Genomic DNA, 19,826 nt, shown 5'->3' with positions numbered 1-19,826 from the left:
TGACAACCAAACTTGTTGTTAAGTCATCCTTTGACAAACAAACCCTCAAGAATGAATTTTCCTTATTAAACTCATAGTGTACTGAAACTGGGCCAAACCTAGTGCTAAAAAGTGTAGTATCATCACTTTTGGTAGAAACATCCTCCCCTCATCATGTTGTCTATACAACACACCTATACAAAATGACAGTGTAGTTAGGGACCTAGGTAGTTGGATTGATAGCTCCTCCTATTTTGATTATCATCTGAAAATGATTGTCAGGAAATCCTTATATTTAGCCCAGCTAACTGGCAAAAGAATATCACCCAGGTTTAAAGAAGTAATCACTCCATTATATGCTGCATTGATCAGGCCAATTATTGAGTACAAAGCTTCCTTTTGGAAGTATCTCAATAAACATATCAAGCAATTAGAAAAGACCCCAAAGTTCACAGGCCGAAAGTCCCTGATCTGTCAAGAGAGACTAAATGCTCTGCCCTATTTGTCAGAGTCTTATAGAATTTTGAGGTCACAGTTAGAGGCCCCAGTTGTCTTGGACCTTCTGTTTCACTGCAAGTCCATTATCTTCAGCAGTATTAGAACGAGGGATCCAAATCTTCATGAATAGATAAATAAAACATGCCAGGGGTGCAGGTTTATATCCCAGCACCTCTCAAGCCTCTGGAATGAACTTCTCCTGCATGTTATGCAGTACCACTCACTCTTTTCCTTTAAACATGAACAAAATGACTGGATGGGTATCCACAAATTTATTCTGGGATTGACCAGTGTGACTCTCCTAGAGGAAAGGATGTGTAGCCTGTGGGAGGGTACTTGCAAGGTAAGAATGGTCATGAGACTAAGTGGCCTAGAATATCTATGAATCTATAAAGACTAATTATGAGAATTTATGCAATTATTGGAAAGAGTAAGACAGTGGCAGAAACACCTTATGCACCATCCTGTTAAGCAGACACCCAGAAAAGAGGCCAGAGTAAGGTACAGCAATGAACAATGAGGGATATAAGGAAGAATGAATCAAATGTATACTGCAGTACTCTCAGAGGCCCTGTCCTCAACCATGGACGATCCCAGCAAGGTACAGCAAAATTATGAATTTAAGGTAGGGAATCCTAGGTAAACTCAGAGTTAAGATGGTACCAGGTAAGGAGCTGCAATGGTATATCAGGTTGAAGTGAAAAAGGAGGGCAGTGAAGGCATGGTGTGTAGACTGGGAAGTGGAGATGAAAAGAGACAAAGCAGGTGCTGGCATTCCGACATGAACAGCAAAGACATCATAAGTACTGCATAAAAGAGCAAGACATCATAAGTGCTCACATAAACAACAAGACATCATAAGTACTCGCATAAAGAGCAAAACATCATAAACACTCACATAAACAACAAGACACCATAAGTACTCTCATAAAGAGCAAGACATCATAAGTACTCACATAAACAACAAGAGGTCATAAGTACTCTCATAAACAGCAAGACAACATAAGTACTTGCATAAGGAGCAAGACATCATAAACACTCACATAAACAACAAGACACCATAAGTACTCGCATAAAGAGCAAGACATCATAAACACTCACATAAACAACAAGACACCATAAGTACTCGCATAAAGAGCAAGACATCATAAACACTCACATAAACAACAAGACACCATAAGTACTCTCATAAAGAGCAAGACATCATAAGTACTCACATAAACAACAAGAGGTCATAAGTACTCTCATAAACAGCAAGACAACATAAGTACTTGCATAAGGAGCAAGACATCATAAACACTCACATAAACAACAAGACACCATAAGTACTCGCATAAAGAGCAAGACATCATAAGTACTCACATAAACAACAAGAGGTCATAAGTACTTGCATAAAGAGCAAGACATCATAAACACTCACATGAACAAGACACCATAAGTACTCGCATAAAGAACAAGACATCATAAGTACTCTCATAAACAGCAAGACATCATAAGTACTCAAATAAAGAGCATGACATCATAAACACTCACATAAACAACAAGACATCATAAGTGCTCACATAAACAGCAAGAGGTCATAAGTACTCGCATAAAGAGCAAGACATCATAAACACTCACATAAACAACAAGACACCATAAGTACTCGCATAAAGAGCAAGACGTCATAAACACTCACATAAACAACAAGACACCATAAGTACTCGCATAAAGAGCAAGGCATCATAAACACTCACATAAACAACAAGACAGCATAAGTACTCACATAAAGAGCAAGACATCATAAGTACTCAAATAAACAGCAAGAGGTCATAAGTACTCGCATAAAGAGCAAGACATCATAAGTACTCACATAAACAACAAGACACCATAAGTACTCGCATAGAGAGCAAGACATCATAAACACTCACATAAACAAGACACCATAAGTACTCGCATAAACAACAAGACATCATAAGTACTCACATAAACATCAAGAGGTGATAAGTACTCACATAAATAGCAAGACATCATAAGTACTCGTATAAACAGCAAGACATCATAAGTATTCACATAAACAACAAGACATTGTAAGTACTCTCATAAACAGCAAGACATCATAAGTACTCGCATAAACAACAAGACATCATAAGTACTCTCATAAACAGCAAGACATAATAAGTACTTGCATAAACAAGAAGATATAAGTACTTACATAAACAAGAGGTCATAAGTACTTGCATAAACAGCAAGATGTCATAAGTACTCTCATAAACTACAAGACATCATAAGTGCTCGCATAAACAACAAGACATCATAAGTACTCTCATAAACAGCAAGACATCATAAGTACTCGCATAAAGAACAAGACATCATAAGTACTCGTATAAACAGCAAGACATCATAAGTATTCACATAAACAACAAGACATCGTAAGTACTCTCATAAACAGCAAGACATCATAAGTACTCGCATAAACAACAAGACATCATAAGTACTCTCATAAACAGCAAGACATAATAAGTACTTGCATAAACAAGAAGATATAAGTACTTACATAAACAAGAGGTCATAAGTACTTGCATAAACAGCAAGATGTCATAAGTACTTGCATAAACAGCAAGACATCATAAGTACTCTCATAAACAACAAGACATCATAAGTGCTCGCATAAACAACAAGACATCATAAGTACTCTCATAAACAGCAAGACATCATAAGTACTCGCATAAAGAACAAGACATCATAAGTACTCTCATAAACAGCAAGACATAATAAGTATGTGCATAAACAAGAAGATATAAGTACTTACATAAATAAGAGGTCATAAGTACTTGCATAAACAGCAAGATGTCATAAGTACTCGCATAAACAACAAGACATCATAAGTACTCATATAAACAATAAGATGTGATAAGTACTCACATAAATGAGTATGCACATAAACATAAACAGCAAGATGTCATAAGTACTCAAAGAACAAGACATCATAAGTACTCAGATAAATAACAAGATGTCATAAGTAGTCACATAAACAAAACATCATAAGTACTCACATAAATAGCAAGACATCATAAGTATTTGCATAAACAGCAAGACATCATAAGTATTTGCATAAACAACAAGGCATCATAAGTATTCACATAAACAGTAAGATTTCATAAGTACTCACATAAACAACAAGGTATCATAAGTACTCGCATAAACAACAAGACAACATTAGTACTCACATAAACAAGTGGTCATAAGTACTTGCATAAATGAGTACTCACAAACAACGAGATGCCATAATTACTTACATAAACAGCAAGACGTTATAAGTATTTGCATAAACAAGAAGACATCATAAGTACTCACATAAACAGGAAGATGTCATAAGTACTCACATAAACAACAAGACATTAATACTCCCATAAACAACAAGTGGTCATAAGTATTTGCATAAATCAGTATTCACAAACGAGATGTCATAATTATTCAAACAGCAAGATGTCATAAGTACTCAAATAAACAAGACATCATAAGTACTAACATAAACAACAAGATGTCATAACTACTTGCATAAACAGCAAGACATAAGTACTTGCATAAACAACAAAACATCATAAGTACTCACATAAGCAACAAGAGGTCATACGTACTCATGTAAATGAGTACTCACATAAACAAGAGGCCATAAGTACTCAAATAAACGAGATCATAAGTACTCACATAAACAACAACACAGCATAAGTACTCATATGAACAACAAGATGTCATAAGTACTTGCATAAATGAGTACTCGCATAAAAAACTAGATGTTATAAGCGATGATCACTATTAGGAAAAAGGAGTGAACAAGGGTCTAATGGTCTAAGATGAGGAATAAACAGAGGAGCAGGTGGCCTTCAAGTACTTACAAGTACAGGGAGACTATGATCCTTGTAAAAAGGAGAGGTAGTTTTAAGTATGGATGCATGTGAAACAAGAATGACATTAGGAAACAAATACTTAGTACAAAAAACCTAGTCATAGAAATGAGATTTCTCTGATTGAAGAGCGACGACTGTAGGTGCCTAGTAAAAGGCTTAAATGGTAGGTATTGTGTAGGCCTAAGGAATAGTTTTAAAGCAGTAATAGAGAATAAGAAGACAAGAGAAATGGTAGTTACAACTGAAGGCCCTGTACCATACCATGCTAAAATGATACCTGCCTAGCTAAATGGAAACAGGCAGACAACTTTTGGTCATCAAAAGCAACTGTTTAAATAAGTATGAGTTCACAAAAGCATCCCTTAAAGGAAGACTCCACCTTGGAACTCAAAAATGTGTTTTCCTTTGTATCTTTGTTTTCCGAGCAATTTTAATACTTTAAAATAACTGTAGGTGCTTCTTGTACAATTTTATTTTTTTCCCACAAAATAAAAAACAAAAGACAATAAATTGAAAAAACTAATAATACCAAGTAAACTCAATTTAAAACCACCTTGGCTAATAGGAAGTGGATAAATCCAAACATAAATAAAAACACCACAACCGTGGAAAGAACGAGTCAAATATTTTTTTTTAAAAAAAAAACATTAATATACTTTAAAGTGTGATCATCTACAACAAGCTAAATTTCATCAGAACTAAATGAGCCCTGAGACCTCCCCCACCCTTTTCCTGAGGTGTCAAAGCTATTACTGCAATCCAGGAGTTGTTAATTAACACTTCAAAGAACTGCTACTCACCAGTGTCTGCAGCAGTAGGGGGATCATTACTATTATTATTATTATTAATGTTGGAGATGTGTGCTAATGCACCTGCTGTTCTACTCAAAAGTATTTTACAAGCACAGCACAAAAAAAGTACAGCTATATGTTCTTGAGTTTGTTATGCAGATTTTTTTAATCTAAAGCACAAATACCTTCATACATTACATTACATTTTCCACTTCTGTATTACTTACCTGTCATATTGCAGCAAACTAACACTTTATCAAAATCATAATCATTAAACATGACAAATCAGCAGTTCTATGGTTATGACTAGTACTACTTTCTACAAAACTGTTGAAGTTAACAGAAAATATCACTTATAAGTGGATCTGTATACACCATGTGATCAGCTATTAAGGTTGCCATCTTTTTAGATGCCCAAAGTAGGACATTCCTACTGAAACCTGAGATTGTGCAGGGCAAACCATAATTGTTTTTATCTTATTATCAAAATAAAGATTCTGTAATGTGCAAGGCTGGTCATATATACTACCTTATATGATACTAAGATGGCTCAAATGTAATATAAAAGCTTTCTGTGTCATTTAGGGGAAAGTCAGAAAATATTTTTTTCTTGTAAAATATCAAGGCGTTTTCAATTTGCCAAAAGAAAAAGATATATATATGTAATTATCAGTAAAATCTGGCTCATGTAGCTTTGCACCTATCTGACAAGAAGTATTAAGCCATGCCTGTATTACCTGAATTCATTTTATTCATAGGTGTGATGTACAGCATTTCAGCTATTAACTTTCACTACATAAGAAATGCTTGTATCACTAGTGTTTAACAAACAAAATGAACAAATGACTATTTATCTCAGCCTCTCCACATGTATCATTTCATTACAACTGCTAAAGAGTGCTTCTGAGTCGCAAAAGATACAATGAAGTTGGAAGGCACCAGAGTACAAACAGGCATAATAAGAAAGTTATATTCAGCCCCACTTTTTTTCTGATTTCTTTGTGCAGATCTGCCTCCTGAGAATATTAGTTGCTTTGCCATTTCTAGCAAAGATAATGACTTCATCATGTTATCCTGCAACTGGGAGGAAGCAATGCCTCCTGCAATGCTCTGGTGGGATACTTGGGATGGCGTAATGCTTGGCAGCACAGAGGAGTCGGTCAACATGGTCGTTCTAAAGTCTAACACCAGCTACAGTGGCAAAGAATTCACTTGTAGTGCTCTTCATCCGCAGAGTGCAGAAAAGAAGCAATGCCAATTACGACTGGGTAAGATTAACATAATACACTAAAATAATGTTTCAAACAAGTATTGTGGCTTAGTGGATATATTTAAGAGCAACCTGAGCTGTAGAAGTACTCTAAGCTGACAAATATGAGCATCTGAGAATCACTGAGTAATGACAGAAAGACATAGCCCTGTCGTGTTTACATCTGACATAAAAAGGGGAGCAGAAAACCATACTGCAACTTCAGGCAAAGGTTAGGGAAGATGCCAAGTATTCTGCTAACTGTTAAGTTATGGACTTCATCACTCCATGACATGGGTGATAAAGGTTTGGGATTCTTCATTTCATCTAAAGGTTTGGGATTCTTCATTTCATCTATTCCTTTACTGTTAAAAGTGCATGGCAGAGTTAGAAATAGATATGTAGCAATTTGCCTTGGGGACCACTTTCACATTGTGCTCTTTGCCAAAGTTGGAAGAACTGCTCATGTGACAGTATGGGATGCCACTGACCCAGACAAGTTAGCACTAGCCAGTTTGATTTGACTTTGGATATATAAAGTGTTTGATGTCTGACTTACACTTTGGGAAATTGAATTAGAAGCCTACAAAGGCTTAGAATATGTGAGCAACTTCAGTGCCTGCTCAAATAACACCAGGTGGTGGATGGCCATGGAGAAACCTGGAATTGTCTGCCCACACACTACCTACTGTTTTTCCTGCATTTCTGTGTACTTTTTAACCTAAAAAACAAAAAAAATCCTTGTTTTCCCGCATTTCTCGACTAGTTTAGACCAGTATACAGGCTTTGCTGTATTCTGGACTGTGGTGTAGTTCCTGTGTTGTCCATTGCCTTACTTGGATAGAAGGAAGTTTCTTTGCTCACCAGTGGGAGTGGGGAGCCTTGAGCAGCCTATCTGTCCCTGAAGGAGTGACCTCAGCACAAGAGCTTGTAGTAATTGGTCGTTTTGGACCATTTCCAGCTCTTTGAAGTTCCCTGTTTAAAATCCGCCCCTGAGCGTTTTTCCTGGCTATACTACTCAGAAACAGCTCCTCGTGGTCCTGCAGAGTGGTGCTAGCAGCAGAGAACTGAGAAAAGCGACTACTTTCCTGATCTAAGTATTTTTTTTTTGCTGTTTTTACCTGAAAGACCTTCCTTTTCTTACTTTGAACAAGTTTAAACTGCTTTATTACCTGTTTTTTGCATTGTACATTATCGGCACTTAAAGTTACATTTGGTCGAAAGTTTGTTGTTTAATTTAACTGTTGAGGCTACCCACTAAAGTGAGCTAGCCTGTGTAAGTGATTTATTACTGTTTTTCCTGCATTTCTGTGTACTTTTTAACCTAAAAAACAAAAAAAACCCCCAAAAAATCCTTGTTTTCCCGCCTTTCTCGACTAGTTTAGACCAGTATACAGACTTTGCTGTATTCTGGACTGTGGTGTAGTTCCTGTGTTGTCCATTGCCGTACTTGGATAGAAGGAAGTTTCTTTGCTCACCAGTGGGAGTGGGGAGCCTTGAGCAGCCTATCTGTCCCTGAAGCAGTGACCTCAGCACAAGAGCTTGTAGTAATTGGTCGTTTTGGACCATTTCCAGCTCTTTTGAAGTTCCCTGTTTAAAATCCGCATTTGCGTGGCTTTGCGCAATTGTGCACATAGCGCAGCGCCGGTTAAATGGACTTAAACTATTCCTGGCTCCACCAAGTCTGCACTTCAATTTTTCCCTTAAGAAAGCTCTGCTTTCAACAAAATCAGTCTATTCGCTTTATCATAAGCCTAGCACTTGCTCCTAAAACCTATCTTTTAAGTGAAGCACCCTTAAACTAATGTAAGCACTACATCCACCTACAACCCATGCTAATACCCACTTCCCTTCAAAGTCCTCTCTCTGACCCAGTTACACATCACCCCCTTATACTATTCTGGCATGTCGAGTGGTATATTACTGACGTCCTCTCCAGTTCAGCTGGTTAATCTGGGAATCCTGAGACAATGTTACAATTGTCTCATGTACACAGACAACCCTCTCCTCCTCCCAACAAACACAAACACATGTGAGAGATGCAACTATATAGCCAAACTGGAGGCTGAACTCTCTCAACACAGGACTAGCAAGACCAGAAAGGAGGAGATGGTAACCACACACACAACAAATCCAGTCTCACATAAACCAACCACAACTGCAAACCAAACACATAGTAACATAAAGACATACTTGGAGGCTCTAATAAAAAACTTACCGAAACAACAGAGGCTCCCAAAGCAGACATCTAAGAAAACACCACCTCAAACCTCTGCACAAGCAACACATAGTACACAAAGTCAGTGTGCCAAACAATCACAGCCCTTAAGGCGAAACACCATGCCTGACACACTAGTAATAGGTGACTCTATAGTCAGACACACTGATGTCCCGCTTACCAGGCTGAAGAAAGAGAGGGTAATGGTGAGCTGCCTGTCGGGAGCTGGGATCCACCACATAACACAAGCACTCAGGTCTCTCCAAAGCAAGTAGAAATATGACTCCGTCATTGTCCATGCCGGCGTGAATGACCTGAGACGTACCTCCTTGGACTACATGAAAAGAGACATAGAGGAGCTCTCTGATTATGTAGCCCAGGCCGGTATGACCCTGACCCTGAGTAGCATCTTGCCCTCACCAAGAATGATGCCACAATACAAAGACAAGATGATCAGCTTTAATAATTGGCTCAATTACTGGTGTCATTCTAGGAGAGTGTCCATATTCATTAAAGACACCCACACCTCCAGATTAGTGGCAATGCACGAAGCATCGGAGACCATCCATGTGCAACTAACCATAGGCAAAACTGCTATACAACTTGTAGCATGCTACAGACCACCCTCGCAATCTCAGGAACTCCATTCAGCCTTCCTGAAGACACTGAAGGATATGAATGTCTCACCAAATACCATCATATTGGGAGACTTTAACTACCCAAACATAGACTGGGTGCATTACTTAAGCCCCAACACACTAGCCCAAAGGTTCCTGGAATTCATCAACTCAAATGCGATGGAACAACTAGTCACCTCCCCCACAAGGGGAAATAATATACTTGACCTGATCATCACAAACATGGGGACAAAATGTTCAACACCGGAAGTATACCCCTCACTAGTGAGATCAGACCATAAACTAATAACTCTAGATATTCATATCCCACCTCCACCCCCAGCACAAAAGACCACAGTGAGAAACTTCTCAAAAGCCGACTTTACACTCCTTAGGGCTGAAATGGTATCCTTCAAGCCCCCTGGGCCAGTGGAAACCACATCCCACACTGCTGAATCCTTCACATCCCACACTGCTGAATCCTTCACAAATGCTTTCTATGGGCATCTCCAAGAATGCATGGATCACGCAATCCCAAATAAAACCAAGACCCTTTCCACCAAAGGCAGGCATCTTATCTGGTGGACCCCAGCCATAAACAAACTTTATAACAAGAGAAGGAAGCTACTGCAAGACAGAGCAAAATCCCATAAAGGGAAGGCATCCCTGATCAGCACTAGCAAAAAACTACATTTGCTAATAAAATCATCAAAGGCCAACTTTGAGAGAAAAATCGCTAAGGACACTAAAGATAATCACAAGGCCTTCTTCAGTTATGTTAGAAACCTGGGCAGAAACCCTCAGATATGCACGGAGTTAGTTCATAACGGCAAAAAATACACTGAACCCACAGATATTGCCAACATACTGGCAGACAGGTTCAGTGCAAATTTCTCCCCTCCCTCTCCCCCAAAAGACGAAATAAATATCTCAGCTGAATGCAACCTCCATGAAATCTCAGATGTCCAGGTGAGAGCTGCCCTCAGCAAAGCTAAAAATACAGCATCCATGGGACCTGATGGTGTCCCGGGTTGCATGCTACGTGAACTCCTAGAGGAGCTAAACCCGCACATAAGAACGCTGATTAATCTTAGTACAGGATACTTCCCTGAACACTGGCGTACAGCTACAGTGGTCCCACTCCACAAAGGTGGCACCTCTACAGACCCTGGAAACTACCACCCCATAAGCTTGACCAGCCTGGTCTGCAAAGCTATGGAAAGGATCATTATGGAACTCATAAACAAAGACATCGGGGACCTACAGACAATTGACCCTACCCAGTTTGGCTTTGTAAAAGGTAGATCCTGTATTTTAAACCTGGTGGACTTTTTTGAAACAGTCACTAGAGCAGTCGATGAAGGCAAAGCAGTTCATACAGCCTACCTGGATCTGGCAAAAGCCTTCGACACAATACCCCACTCAGGCATCATAGACAAGCTCAACAGCTTAAATGTAAACCCATTTGTCACAAGATGGGTTGCAAACTGGCTAAAGGACAGAACCCACAAAGTCAGAATAGCTGGAGCTATGTCAGACTCTAAGCCAGTCACAAGTGGAGTCCCACAGGGCTCTGTCTTGGGACCCCTCTTGTTCGGCATTTATTTCTCAGATGTGCAGGCAAACATAGGGGGGGTTGTGGCTGACAAAGTTCGCAGATGACTGCAAACTAGGCACCACAGTCGACACACCAGCTGACACATGCATCCTCCAGAAGGGCCTCACAGAAACAGACGACTGGTGCCAGAGTCATGGCCTTAAACTAAATGCCAAAAAATGTATAGTCATCCCCTTTGGAAAAACAAAGTACCCACAAATTACCACATAGGTGGTAATCCATTAAGTACAGAAAAAGTAATCAGAGACCTGGGGACCCAAGTTGACAGTGACCTCTCATTTGACACCCACGTCGCCAGAGTGGTTAGAAAGACCTTCTATCTTGCCCACCTTATCATGAAGGGATTCACATCCAGATCAAAGGATGTCATTGTACCCTTATATTCCTCCCTTATCAGGCCTATGATTGAGGACAATGCCTCATTTGGTATGTACCTCACCCGGCACCTGCAGCAGCTGGAGAGACCCCAAAAGTACCTTACCAAGAGGATCAAGGGTCTCCAGCATATGTCATATGCTGCCAGACTGAAAAAGCTCCAGCTCTATTCAGTAGCATACTGCCTGCTCAGAGGTGATCTGTGCCTTACGTACAAGGCCATGTCCAATTCAGAATTAATGGACATGCTCCACCTCAAAAAATCCAAATCCATCAGAGCCACGAGAGCTAAATATCTAAACCTCAGCCCAAATATGAATAGGACATGCTGAAGGGACAGATTCATAACCCAGAGGCTTCCCGCACTCTGGAACAGGATACCTGTCCATGTTAGGCAGAGCCCCTCACTGACTCTCTTCAAGAGAAATCTGGACGAATGGATGGGTGATCGTAGGTTTACCCCGGGGGTCATCTCTGTGTCATTGCTAGATAGAGGCACAGTAAATTAAATTTAATTTAAATTGTAGACTTTTGTATCATTACATGGGGTGGCGAAAGCCACATACACTTTGGCTAGGCTTATAAATGCCCTAGGGCAGATAGCCTAGTACTATACTATGAAACTATGAAACTACTGTGGGTAATATGTCAATGTTATTTTTTGTGGGGGGGGGGTTGTACCAAGTGCATAGTGTGCACTCATCACTGGCTATGGAGTAGAGAGAGGAGAAGAGAGAGAGCTTGGCCAGCTGTTTTATTTTAATTGGGGGTGCCCCCTTTACAATGAATGGTGCTGCTTCACTTAAATATACATGAAAGAATGAGGTGATGGTGCTTCCCTACACACAGAAAAAGTTTTATTTTTCCCCCTTTGGAGGAGATATTGGAAAATGTCCTCTCTTGTTGCCTCTTAATGTTAGAGCTCAGATACTGAGCAGCATTTCTCAAGATACTGGGTTAAAAAGTGATAGTTTCACATTCCTCCCAAAGGTAAACTATATAAAAGCACAGAGCTCCGACAGAGTAGCAGAGTGGAACATGCTTTGCAAAATCCTGCATTTCAATAATATGACCAGCAATGCATTTGCATGTGGATGATATCACTTAATATTACCACCTATCATTCATTTAAGGTAACACATTGTATGTATAGATTTGCTATATCCAGGACTGTTTGTAAGCTTCTGAGCTCCCCAAGCCTGTCTGTGTTGGAGGGAAGCCTGCTAGCTTATCAGTGGGAGTGGTAAGCCCTAGGTAAATTATCTACCACATAAGGAGTGGTTTCTGAACCAGAAATTGTAGTTATTGGCTGTTTGGGCAGTTTTTCCATCTCTCTCAACTTCCTGATTTAAAAGCCCGAATTTGCACTTGTTTCTTTCCTGTAACTAGTCTAGTCCAGATACAGATTCTTAGTTTTAGCACTTGAAAATGCTTATTCGTGCTCAGCACTTGTTCAGAACTTGTTGTAAGCGCTAAATAAGCTACAAATTACTACAGCACTCAGCCTTCCTCATTACCTAGAGGAAAACTGTTTTTCTATTTACTTTCCTCACTTGCTTAGAGAAAACAGCTCTTGTACTCACTTTCCTCATTTGTCTAGAGGAAAATATTTTTTTATTCAGGCATGTCTAAGGGTCAGCTCCCAGTGTTCTCTCCTGTCTATCTGATGAATCTGGGCATCTTGGGGAAATGTAGTAATTGCCTCATGTACACAGACAACCCTCTCCTCCTACCACTCAACACTACAACCTGTGAGACATGCACTTATTTAGCCAAACTGGAGGTAAACCTCTCCCCAACCAAGACTGAACTTGACAGTCAAGAGGAGAAGGTAAACACTTGCACCACACCACACTCATCACTTAGTCCCACTAAATCTACACTACCAAAATCCACACAAAGAAACACAAAAGCATTTGCGGAGGCTCTCAATAATAATCTGCTCAAGCAGCAGAGACCTCCAAAGCAGAAACATAAGCAACCTCCACCCCCAACACAACCCAAACAACACATGCCCACAGACTCAGTGTGTCACTCAACCACAGCCCATAAGGCAAAACAATGCACCCAACACACTAGTCATAGGTGATGCTATAGTCAGATACACTGATATCCCACTCACCAGGCTAAACAAGGAGAAGGTTACTGTCAGCTGCCTGTTGGATGCCAGGATCTGCCACATAACCCACCCACTCAGGTCACTCCACAACAAGTACAGATATGACTCTGACATTGTCCATTTTGGTGTGAACAACCTGAGACGTACCTCCCTAGACTGCATGAAAACAGACATGGAAGAGCTCTTCGATCTTGTAGCCCTGGCAGGTAAGACCCTAGCCCTGAGTAGCATCCTGCCATCACCCAGAATGATACTGCAGTACAAGGATAAAATGATTGACTTCAACAATTGGCTAAGCTTCTGGTGTCATTCTAAGGGGATCCAGTATCTGTCTGCCTGGGACAACATGGTCGACAGACCATGATGCTTTGCCAGAGTTGGCCTGCACCTGTCGCCCTTGGGATGCCAGATACTGGCTAAGGCTCTTGCTGCCCCTATATTGCCTTTTTAGGCAAGGTTCAAATGACAAATTCACCACCATAACAGGAACAGGCAAGCAAAAACTGAGGGTAATGCTACTCAATGCTAGAAGTTTAAATCTCAAAATGCACTCCCTCGAGGCACTCCTTAAAATGGAGAACATCGATATCTGTGCAGTGACTGAGACCTGGTTCAAGGCACCGGAGAGCACCCTTGCATTACCAAGCTATAACTCATACCACACTTTTCGGCCATCTAACCTGGACCGAAACACCAAAGATGGAGGTGTGTCCATATTCATTAGGGATATCCACACCTCCAGGCTAATTGCTCAGCATAATGCATCCAAGGTTATCCAAGTGCAACTAACCCTGGGCAAAACTGCAAGCCAAATTGTAGCTTGCTACAGATCCCCCACCATGCCCCAGGATTCCCAATCCTCTTTTCTTGATATACTAGAAAATATTAGGGTTCAACCAAACACCCTAATAATGGGTGATTTCAACTACCCCACCATTAACTGGGAAAACTACTCATGTACCAACTCATTCACTCAACGGTTTCTGGAATTCATAAATTCCAATGCCCTGGATCAACTTATCCACACCCCCACCAGGGGCAACAATATCCTAGACCTAGTCATTACCAACATAAGTGACCGGTGTTCCACACCTGAAGCCAACTCCTCGTTGGTCAGATCTGACCATAAGCTAATCACCCTAGATATCCACATCCCACCCCAACCCCCATTAAGGAAACCATGGTAAAACATTTTCTCCAAAGCCAACTTCATGCTTTTTTAGACAGAAGTGGTAAACTTCATGACACCCATGCAGATGGACAATACAGTTACAACTGCTGAATCCTTCACAAATGCACTCTATAAGCACTTACATGAGTGCATGGATCATGCTATCCCAAAGAGAACCAAGTCGCTATCCTCCAAAAAAAGGAAGCCAATCTAGTGATCCCCTGCCATAAACAAACTCTACAACAGAAGGAAGAAACTGTTGCAAAAGAGAGTAAAATCTCGTGAGTGGAGGAGCTCCTTGGTCAGCCTCAGTAAGAAGCTGAGATCCCTTATAAGATCTTCCAAAGCTAGCTACGAAAACAAAATTGCCACTGATTCTAAGGACAACCACAAAGTATTCTATAGCTATGATAAGAATCTCAATGGCAACACCTAGATCTGCTCTGAGTTACAGCACAACGGCATGAAAATTACAGAACCAACTGATATTGCCAACATCCTGGCAGATAGGTTCAGTGCTAACTTTACCACCCTCACTCCCCCTAAAGGGCCCATATCTATACAGGAAGAATCCAGAGTCCCTGTAATCACAACTACACAGGTAAAAGCTGAACTCTCTAAAGCCAAAAACACAGCATCCATGGGACTGGGCAACATCCTAGGCTGTGTTTTACATGAAGTTTAGAACTAACTGGATCCACACCTAAGCACCATGTTCAATCATAGCCTCACATTAGGCTTTGTGCCCACTAAATGGTGCACAGCAACAGTTATCCCACTTCACAAAGGGGGAGCTACCACTGATCCCGGGAACTATCACCCTATTAGCCTGACAAGCCTGATCTGCAAGGCCATGGAATATATCATCATGGAACTCATAAACAAAGACATTGGTAACCTCCAAACTCTGGACCCCACCCAGTTTTGGTTTGTGAAATGCAGATCATGCCTCCTAAACCTGATTGACTTCTTTGAGGCAGTCACCAAAGCCGTAGATGAAGGTAAGGTGGTTCACACAGCCTATCTTGACCTCGCCAAGGCTTTCAACACCATCCCCCATTCTGGAATTATAGCTAAACTCACTAAACTAGGGATAAATCCCTACATTACAAGATGGGTTGCCAACTGGCTCACTGACAGAACCCACACTGTAAAAGTTGCAGACTCCAAATCTGATTTCAAACCAGTGACAAGTGGAGTACCACAGGGTTCAGTCCTGGGACCTCTCCTGTTTGGTATCTACTTCTCTGATGTACAGGCTAACACAGAAGGCCTTTGGCTAATGAAGTTCGCAGATGACTACAAACTAGGAGCCATATTCAAGTCCCCAAATGATGTGAACATCCTTCAAAAGGGCCTCACTGAGACAGATGCCTGGTGTCAGAGTCATGGCCTCAAGCTCAATGCCAAAAAGTGCATTGTCATCCCCTTTGGTAAAAACTCTGTACCCATGTACTACCACATAGGCAGCAGTCTACCTAATGCTGAATGTGTGATAAGAGACCTTGAGACCCAGGTGGACAGTAGTCTCTCCTTTGATAATCACATTACCACAGTAGTAAGGAAATCCTTCTATGTGGCACACCACATCACAAAAGGGTTCTCATCCAGGAAAAAAGAGGTCATTGTTCCCCTCTACTCAAGACTCATTAGAGCCATTATAGAGTACAATGCCCCTTTTGGAATGTACCTCACAAGACATCTGCAGCAGCTGGAAAGGCCACAGAAGTACCTCACAAAGAGGATTACTGGCCTCAAACAGATGCCCTACACTGACCATCTCAAAAAACTCCAGTTTTACTCCATAGCATATCACCTACTTTGAGGTGATCTCTGCCTAACATATAAAGCTATGTCAAACCCAGAGCTGTTGGATATGCTACACCTAAAGAAATCCCAATCCCTCCAAGCTACATGCTCTAGGGACCTAAACCTTGTCACCACAATAAACAGGACATGCTGGAGGGATAGATTCCTGTCCCAGAGACTTGCCATACTCTGCAACAAGCTACCCATCTATAACAAGCAAAGTTCCTCATTAGCACTCTTCAAGAAAAATCTTGATGAATGGATGGGAAATAGGAAATAGAGCCCAGGAATCACTTCTGTGGCTCTGCTTGACAGGGGCACAGGAAAATAACTTTCTTGGGTGGCATAAGCCAGGGAACCTTGTTGGCTAGGCTTACTTAGGCCCTTGGGCCGATAGCCTAGTACCTACCTATGAACCTATAAGGCTGCCACTGTCAGGAAGAATGGATAAAAAAACTGTTTTAGATTCTATATGGTAGAGATCTACATACAAATAAATATATACAATACTAACCATTTTCACGGTTAGAGGCTCAGTACAATGTCTTTAAAACATGGGTCTTCTAAGTAAATATTCTAGTAAGGGAATAGAGGAAGTATGAGAGAGAAACAGGAATAGTATGGCTATGCAAACAACTAATGCGCTTCTCTACATGCATGTGCACACACACACACACACACACACACACACACACACACACACACACACACACACACACACACACACACACACACACACACATAAAGCAACATCTGTGGTACATGTAAAGGTCCCCTTCATGTGATTGCTATAGTCCTGTATTCTTGTGATATAATCCTAACCAAATACAAAAGTGACTACATTGCAGTGTCACTATTACATATTGTTCAGGCTTATATATTTAAAAATGTGCGCTTTACAAATTTTGAATAATAAACATGAGATCATCACATCTCAATCCTCAGCCACTTATGCCAGCAGCAAAGACAACAGAGAGACACAGACGACACATCTGCACTTGTACACCAGTAAGTTTAGCATCATAGCTATTGGCTTACAGCAATGGTGGTACAGGAGTGAATTTCAGTATGATTTGTGGTCATATGTCACGTATGGCAATGGTGGTACACAAGTGCATTTCAGTACGATTTGTGGTCGTACATCACTTATGACAATGGTGGTACACAAGTGCATTTTAGTACAATTTGTGGTCATACGTTACTTATCACAATGGTAGTACACGAGGGCATTTCAGTATGATTTGTGGTCATATGTCACTTATGGCTATGGTGGTGCATTAGTGCATTTTAATATGATTTGTGGGCATACATTACTTATAACAATGGTGGTACATGAGGGCATTTCAGTATGATTTGTGGTCAGACATCACTTATGACAATGGTGGTACATGAGGGCATTTCAGTATGACTTGTGGTTGTATGTCACTTATGACAATGGCAGTCCATGAGTGAATTTTAGTATGATTTGTGGTTGTATGTCACTTATGACAATGGTGGTGCATGAGTACATTTTAGTATGATTTGTGGTTGTATGTCACTTATGACAGTGGTGGTGTATGAGTGCATTTCAGTATGATTTGTGGTTGCATGTCACTTATGACAATGGTGGTGCATGAGTGCAATTTAGTATGATTTGTGGTTGTATGTCACTTTTGACAATGGTGGTGCATGAGTTCATTTTAGTATGATGTGTGGTCATATGTCATTGCATGTCTATATCAATGTGCTGTTGTACATGCTTATCCTTGAATGAAGGTTGAAACCCAGGTCATGGGAACAGCTTGTGCAAGTAGATTCTGTGTTTTTGCCTTTAGCATCTCCTGTGCGGTGGTGGTGCTTCAGTAGCATTGTCGCCTCACAGTAAGATGTTGTCCTGTTCGATTCTCAGCTAGAGTGTCTTCTGTGTGGAGACATGCATGAATGGGCGTACCTTCGTTGAAGGTTGTGTGTCAGGGCCGGCAACTTGGCCTGTAAAAATCTACTGCCAATCATTAGCGGACCGGAGTTCCGCTGTGGCAACCCCTAACCGGGAAAAGCCGAAAGACACAACAACAACAAGACACAACAACATCTCCTGCCTTCATAGAGTACTTTCAGGAAAAATGGTCTTTCATTTGTTTTTATTCATACATTCATTCATCTATTATGTGGTCTAGTCCAATGATTTATTCATAAGTCATTACATAAGACACAGGTAGTATATAAAGATAATCAAACAAATAAAATATGTGCTACAGAAATCTAATGATTTATATAGCAGCAAAATTCATACAAGCCACAACTTTTCTTATCAGAGAGTTTTATCTGGTCTGTGCGTTAAAGTGACCAATGTATATAGCTATATAAAGTACCTGTATTTTAAGGTCATTATGGAAGCAAATTTAACATGATTTTTATCTGGTAAACTGAAACTCTTAGAAAGTAAAATATTAACCAATAATTATATGTACAGTATATATATATATATATATATATATATATATATATATATATATATATATATATATATATAAAAGAAGACAAAAATTATGACAAGTGGTGTACAGGTATAATTTCAGCTAGCCTTATATAAAATGTGTTACACTACATTCAGTTAATATGTATATATTACACATAATGCTTTTGCTCAACATATGATTTAGAAAAACACAGGCTTTGTTTGTGATGGCAGAAGGAGCATTTGCAAGACAAAGAGTATTATAGGTCAAAGGTCACTTTGTGCCATGAAGGGGCTATGAACTACAAATGGATGAACTAATAACTCCTAAGGGTAGGGAAGGATACAACATCATCTGAATTGTTGCAAAGGCAAAAATAAATGTAATCATTCTCTTCCTGTGTATCACTTTTACAGAGTCACCAACCCTGCTGTCACCCAGAAGTGAGGTTACTGTCTTGGAAATGAGTGAAATCAACTTGACCTGTACCCTTTCTTCATCCTACCCTGCTTCTGACATCATCTGGTATGACAACAAAAATAAACCGCTTCAGACTGATCTCCAAAAATATGTCATTTACCACATAGATCGCTGGTCCAATTTAACCATCAAAGAAAATGTTGCCGAAGCTGACAGTGGAAAATATCGGTGCTCAGCAACAAATGCAGTAGGCAGTGCCTCCGTTTGGATTTCACTAAATGTTTACAGTAAGTAATGGAATTGTTTTCCTCTCTTTCCTTTTTTCTTCATGTCATGAAATTATTCTCTTTGTATGTCTATATTACTTGACCTGCTATGTCACCTTCTCCATGCTCTTGTAGCAACTCAGTAAACTGCTTGTCCAGCTATAAAAAAGTGAATCTGGCAGTTGGTACAGAAGATTAAGGCTCTGAGGTGCTTCTTAAAGTCAGTGGTACTGGGTTCAATTCCTTCACCCTTTATTTGCCTTCATTGTTATTCTGAGCAAGTAACTTAACAAGACAGTTCTCCCAGGTCACCCCCTGAAAAAGAACACTTGTGCCAAAGTGTCTTACCACATTAGGGAATTAATAAA

General features: G+C 40.3%; 1 protein-coding gene across 1 annotated transcript in view; it reads left to right on the top strand.

Moving 5' to 3' along the window:
• The window catches only part of VSIG10L2 (V-set and immunoglobulin domain containing 10 like 2), a 316,447-nt gene that overhangs the window by 126,605 nt on the left and 170,016 nt on the right, over positions 1–19,826 (top strand). The window contains exons 6-7 of the mRNA XM_044080829.1: positions 6,166–6,426; positions 19,189–19,479. Of these exons, the coding sequence (XP_043936764.1) occupies positions 6,166–6,426; positions 19,189–19,479 (552 nt within the window). The remainder of the gene's footprint in view (positions 1–6,165; positions 6,427–19,188; positions 19,480–19,826) is intronic.

This window comes from Protopterus annectens, chromosome 8.part0 (genome assembly GCF_019279795.1).
Source record: "Protopterus annectens isolate FY-2018-M chromosome 8.part0, PAN1.0, whole genome shotgun sequence".
NCBI classification, from domain to species: Eukaryota; Metazoa; Chordata; order Ceratodontiformes; family Protopteridae; genus Protopterus; species Protopterus annectens.
The sequence above is the reverse complement of the archived record's forward strand: the minus strand, read 5'-3'. Positions and strand labels throughout refer to the sequence as shown.